Source organism: Eumetopias jubatus, unplaced genomic scaffold (assembly GCF_037043125.1).
Source record: "Eumetopias jubatus isolate StellerSeaLion01/CBP00866 unplaced genomic scaffold, mEumJub1_p1.0 scaffold_1, whole genome shotgun sequence".
In the NCBI taxonomy this organism is placed as follows: Eukaryota; Metazoa; Chordata; class Mammalia; order Carnivora; family Otariidae; genus Eumetopias; species Eumetopias jubatus.
The window spans coordinates 208,211,501-208,218,115 of NW_028274807.1; the positions used below are offsets into that span (position 1 = coordinate 208,211,501).

Sequence of the window (6,615 nt, forward strand, 5' to 3'; positions counted from 1 at the left end):
TCTGCAGGTCTGGGAACAATACAAGAAATGGTTCAAAGGGGTCAGGAAAACCAAAGCCGAGGCTGAGAAATGCACTCTCTCAAGCGGGACCATGTCTGATGCCTCCAAACACAGTGTGGTAAGACTATGCAGTGCTCCCAGAGCACTTCACTAACCGATCCTCTTGAGATGCTCATGCCTATCTCATTGAACAACCTGGGTATATAGCAGGTGATGCCCTAGGATGGCTCACACTTGGTTTTCACCTGAACTCACCTGAAGGCACTTCCCTGTCTTGAAAGGAGGTCTTCCTATACTTTCACTCACTTTCTATGCTCTCATTGACACTTGCACATGACTGTCTCTTTCTCTACAATTGTAGAGCACCCACTTTGTGTGACATGGGTGCAACCCCTTTTTAATTGTACTTAGGGACAAGATACAAAATACTCAGAAGCAGAGAATGATGCTGTGATCAACCCAGTAATCAGGAATAGTGATCTGTAGCACTGATGCACAAGCTGCACAGAATCACCGCACATCCTTTATCCCTAGTCATTCCATGCCATCCCTGTATATGATGAACAATAAATATGTGTATATATAGTCATAAAAGTAAAGTAAAATAAGTATTAAGTTGGACTGGAGACTTTTCAAAGTCTGCAATCATTCCTAGTATTTCCAAATACACAAACACTGCAAAACCTCACTAGAGAATCACAGAAGGCAGAGGAGAGATTCTGGCAATGTGAATAGTTCCTAGCATTTGTATTTCGGGTTTACAAAACCTTTCTCTTCTTAGATTTCTCTTGACAATATTTTGTACTTTTCTGTGTACACATCTTGCACCTTCTAACACAAAATCATATTTACACCTTCCTTCTTAGGAGAATTATAATGAAGAGCTAAACCTGACGAACTTGTCTCTAAGGAAATGAAGAAAACACTCTCTGCCATCCTTTGGGCAAAGAATATAAAAAATGCTTTTTCATGTTTATTACAAATAACTCTTCTTGGCACCACTGTGGGAGACAGTAAGCAGTAAATGTTTGACATTCAGTTGCTGGAGACTTTTGGTTTTCTGGTGCATACAACATGCTCATCTCACTCCCAGTATAATCAGGAGCTATGACCCTATACCCCAGTAGAAGCCTCTTCTACAAAAATTCTTCCTCAGGTTGATGATATATAACAAGGAAAACCAGCCTCAAAGGACTTTCCTAAAATAGCATCAGAGAGGAAAGTAATATTCACATACCTGCATGTAATATAAACAACAAATCACAGTTGCTCAAGACTTTCCTGGTTTTAGTACTGAAAGTATTACATCCCAGAAAACACTTTCGTTACAGGCAAAGTAGACCAGTTGGTCTTCATACATATATACATGCCTCAACTTCTTCACTCTCCATTTCTAAAGACTTACTAATTTATTCATTTCAAAAATATGTACTGGGAACAGATCAAGAAGATCCAATTCCTGATTTCACAGAATTTAAATGTGGGAGGAAAAAAGTTTTATCAGAGTAAAATCAGAGCTATGGGACTAGAGTTTCTGCATCTTTACATTTTATAAGTTGAGTTGTGGAAAAAGGTGTATATGACTACTGCACATTTTGTGAGATGTCTTTATAGATAACATTATTTCACCCTCACTCAGTCTAAGCAAGATCTAAATCCAGAGCAGTTACACCTACAAGAAACTCCCTGAGGGTTCCCTCTGACCCATTCTGTATCAATTTGAACATCAAGGAAAATGACTGTACATGATTATAATGTTTTAAATAAGCATATCCATGAATCCATACTGATACTTTAAAAAATCATCTAATAGATGCGGAAAATACAACAGAATTAGAAAAGCATGATTCTTTCAATATCTCATAAATGGCCACTACAAGCATTGAGTAAAAGGCTTTGGAGAACAGGCTGGGACCACAGTGCCAAAGAATCACCTCACAGACTACCAATTAATTACAAGGGACAAAGCGTACATTTGCAACATGGAGATCTGACAGCCACCATCTGAACCTAAAGATGAAACTTAATATCATCAGTGGTGGGCAAACTGACTTTATGTATCTCCTGATATGTCATGAAATTACAACATCCCATTTTTAGTAAATAAAGAATTATTAATAAATCAGTCTAACTGAAATCTAATCCAATCTTTAGGCTGTGGGTTGGCAAAGTATAGCATGCAGGCCAAATCCAGGGAGTTCCCTGTTTTTGTTAATAAAGTTTTATTGGAACACAGCCATACCCATTCATCGATGTATTATCTATGGCTGCTTTCATGCTACAATGTCAGAGTTGAGTTGTGACAGATGCTGTAAGGCCACAAAGCCAAAAATATTTGCTACCTGGCCCTTTATAGAAGAAGCTTGCTGATATCTGTCCTTTTAGACCTAACTTTCAATATATATGAAATACGGGAGACAAAACAATTTAAATGACATCATGAGGAAACCATCAGGCAAATCCTGAACATGGGCATTCAACAAGACAATTGGCCTGTCCCTCATCTAAAATCAATATCATTTTTAAAAAGTGACTAGATAACCACATCAAAAACTAATGATGTATTGTATGGTGACTAACAAAACATAATAAAATTTTTTTAAAAAAGTGACTGGAGCACTGGGTATTATACACGAACAATGAATCATGGAACACTACATCAAAAACTAATGATGTACTGTATGGTGACTAACATAACATAATAAAATTTTAAAAAAATAAAAGTGACTGGAGGCTGCTCTGAATTAAAAGAAATGAAAGTGACATAACAAACAAATTCAGTGTCAATTTCAGTGGGACTCTGATTCAGATACACAACTATCCATAACATTTTGGAGGCAATTAGGATAATTTGAATATGTATCAGATATTGAAAGTTATTATGAAATTGTTGCTAATTTTCTTGGGTATAATGATAGTATTGTGGTTATGTAGAGAACATTCCTTGAATTCTCAAATATTTGTTGAACAAGTATTGAAGAATGAAGTGTCATGATGTCTACCACATATTATCATATGTTTTAGCAAGAAAATTTAATCCATGTGTGGAAATAAGTTGAGAAAGGTGTTTTAATGTGGCACTATGTTAACAATTATTGACTCTTGATGGAGAGTATATGAGTGTTTATTGTATCATTTTTTCCAAATTCTCAATGTTTAAAATGGTAAATAAATGTGTCAGAAAAGTAGATAAATATATTAGTTATTAATTCATTAAAGATATATACCCTTATAAATTCCTAAATGTCGAGATAAAATGCTTTTTCCGCTGAACAAAACTAACTTTGCGAATGGATCTTTTTTTAAGATTTTTTTAAATTTTTTATTGTTATGTTAATCACCATATATCATTAGTTTTTGATGTAGTGTTCCATGATTCATTGTTGGTGCATAACACCCAGTGCTCCACGCAGACCGTGCCCTCTTTAATACCCATCACCTGGCTAACCCATCCCCCCAACCCCTCCCCTCTAGAAACCTCGGTTTGTTTTTCAGAGTCCATCGTCTCTCATGGTTCCTCTCCCCTTCCGACTTACTTCCCTTCATTCTTCCCCTCCTGCTATCTTCTTCTTCTTTATTTTTTCTTAACATATATTGCATTATTTGATTCAGAAGTACAGATCTGTACTTCTGACAACAGTCTTGCACAATTCACAGCGCTCACCATAGCACATACCCTCCCCAATGTCTGTCACCCAGCCACCACATCACTCCCACCCCCAACCACTCCAGCAAAACTCAGTTTGTTTCCCGAGGTTAAAAATTCCTCATATCAGCGAGGTCATATGATACATGCCTTTCTCTGATTGACTTATTTCACTCAGCATAACACCCTCCAGTTCCATCCATGTCGTTGCAAATGCCAAGATCTCATTCCTTTTTATGGCTGCATACTATTCCATTGTGTATATATACTACATCTTCTTTCTCCATTCATCTGTTGACGGACATCTTGGCTCTTTCCACAGTTTGGCTATTCTGGACATTGCTGCTATAAACATTGGGATGCACGTACCCCTTCAGGTCCCTACATTTGTATCTTTGGGGTAAATACCCAGTAGTGCAATTGCTGGATTGTATGGTAGCTCTATTTTCAACTGTAGGAACCTCCATACTGTTTTCCAGAGTAGTTGCACCAGCTTCCATTCCCACCAACAGTGTAGGAGGGTTCCCCTTTCTCCACATCCCCGCCAATATCTGTCATTTCCTCACTTGTTAATTCTAGCCATTCTGACTGGTGTGAGGTGGTATCTCATTGAGGTTTTGATTTGGATTTCCCTGATGCCGAGCGATGTTGAGCACTTTTTCATGTGTCTTTTGGCCATTTGGATGTCTTCTTTGGAAAAATTTCTATTCATATCTTCTGCCCATTTCTTGATTGGATTATTTGTTCTTTGGGTGTTGAGTTTGATGAGTTCTTTATAGATTTTGGATACTAGCCCTTTATCTGATATGTCATTTGCAAATATTTTCTCCCATTCTGTCGGTTGTCTTTTGGTTTTGTGGACTGTTTCTTTTGCTGTACAAAAGCTTTTTATCTTGATGAAATCCCAATAGTTCATTTTTGCCCTTGCTTCCCTTGCCTTTCGCGATGTTTCTAGGAAGAAGTTGCTGCGGCTGAGGTCGAAGAGGTTGCTACCTGTGTTCTCCTTTAGGATTTGGATGGACTCCTGTCTCACGTTTAGGTCTTTCAACCATTTGGAGTCTGTTTTTGTGTGTGGTGTAAGGAAATGGTCCAGTTACATTCTTCTGCATGTGGCTGTCCAATTTTCCCAACACCATTTGTTGAAGAGACTGTCTTTTTGCCATTGGACATTCTTTCCTGCTTTGTCAAAGATGAGTTGACCATAGAGTTGAAGGTCCATTTTTGGGCTCTCGATTCTGTTCCATTGATCTGTGTGTCTGTTTTTGTGCCAGTACCATACTGTCCTGATGATGACAGCTTTGTAATAGAGCTGGAAGTCTGGAATTGTGATGCCGCCAGCTTTGCTTTTCTTTTTCAATATTCCTCTGGCTATTTGGGGTCTCTTCTGGTTCCATACAAATTTTAGGATTACTTGTTCCATTTCTTTGAAAAAGGTGGATGGTATTTTGATGGGGATTGCATTGAATGTGTAGATTGCTCTTAGGTAGCACTGACATCTTCACAAAGTTTGTTCTTCCAATCCATGAGCATGGACGTTTTTCCATTTCTTTGTGTCTTCTTCAATTTCTTTCATGAGTATTTTATAGCTTACTGAGTACAGATCCTTTGCTTCTTTGGTTAATTTCATTCCTAGGTATCTTATGGTTCTGGGTGCAATTGTAAATGGGATCGACTCCTTGATTTGTCTCTCTTCTGTCTTGTTGTTGGTGTATAGGAATGCCACTGATTTCTGGGCATTGATTTTATATCCTGCTACTTTACTGAATTCCTGTATGAGTTCTAGCAGTTTTGGGGTGGAGTCTTTTGGGTTTTCCACATACACTATCATATCATCTGCAAAGAGTGAGAGTTTGACTTCCTCTTTGCCGATTTGGATGCCTTTGATTTCTTTTTGTTGTCTGATTGCTGTGGCTAGGACTTCTAATACTATGTTGAATAGCAGTGGTGAGAGTGGACATCCCTGCCGCGTTCCTGACCTTAGGGGAAAAGCTCTCAGCTTTTCCCCATTGAGAATGATATTGGCTGTAGGTTTTTCATAGATGGCTTTTATGATATTGAGGTATGTACCCTCTATCCCTATACTGTGAAGAATTTTGATCAGGAAAGGATGCTGTACTTTGTCAAATGCTTTTTCTGCATCTATTGAGAGGATCATATGATTCTTGTTCTTTCTTTTGTTAATGTATTCTATCACGTTGATTTATTTGCAGATGTTGATCCAACCTTGCAGCCCAGGGATAAATCCCACTTGATCATGGTGAATGATCCTTTTAATGTACTGTTGGATCCTACTGGCTAGTATTTTGGTGGGAATTTTTGCATCCATGTTCATCAAGGATATTGGTCTGTAATCTCCTTTTTGATGGGGTCTTTGTCTGGTTTTGGGATCAAGGTAATGGTGGCCTCATAAAATGAGTTTGGAAGTTTTCCTTCCATTTCTATTTTTTGGAACAGTTTCGGGAGAATAGGTATTAATTCTTCTTTAAATGTTTGATAAAATTCCCCTGGGAAACCATCTGGCCCTGGGCTTTTGTTTGTTGGGAGATTTTTGATGACTACTTCAATTTCCTTAGTGGATTATAGGTCTGTTCAGGTTTTCTATTTCTTCCTGGTTCAGTTTTGGTAGTTGATACATCTCTAAAAATGCACCCCTTTCTTCCAGGTTATCTAATTTGCTGGCATAGAGTTGCTCATAATATGTTCTTATAATTGTTTGTATTTCTTTGGTGTTGGTTGTGATCTCTCCTCTTTCATTCATGATTTTGTTGATTTGGGTCATTTCTCTCTCTTTTTTTTGATAAGTCTGGCCAGGGGTTTATCAATCTTGTTAATTCTTTCAAAGAACCAGCTCCTAGTTTCGTTGATCTGTTCTACTGTTCTTTTGGTTTTTATTTCATTGATTTCTGCTCTGTTCTTTATTATTTCTCTTCTCCTGCTGGGTTTAGACTTTATTTGCTGTTCTTTCTCCC

At 37.8% G+C, this 6,615-nt stretch overlaps 1 protein-coding gene across 1 annotated transcript in view; it reads left to right on the forward strand.

Annotated features, from left to right (window-relative positions):
• LOC114197799 (adhesion G protein-coupled receptor E2-like) overlaps window positions 1-1,038 on the forward strand; it is a 40,571-nt gene extending 39,533 nt beyond the window's left edge. Inside the window, exons 19-20 of the mRNA XM_028088986.1 lie at window positions 8-118; window positions 867-1,038. Of these exons, the coding sequence (XP_027944787.1) occupies window positions 8-118; window positions 867-917 (162 nt within the window). The 3' untranslated portion in view covers window positions 918-1,038. The remainder of the gene's footprint in view (window positions 1-7; window positions 119-866) is intronic.
• The last annotated feature ends 5,577 nt before the right edge of the window (window positions 1,039-6,615 follow it).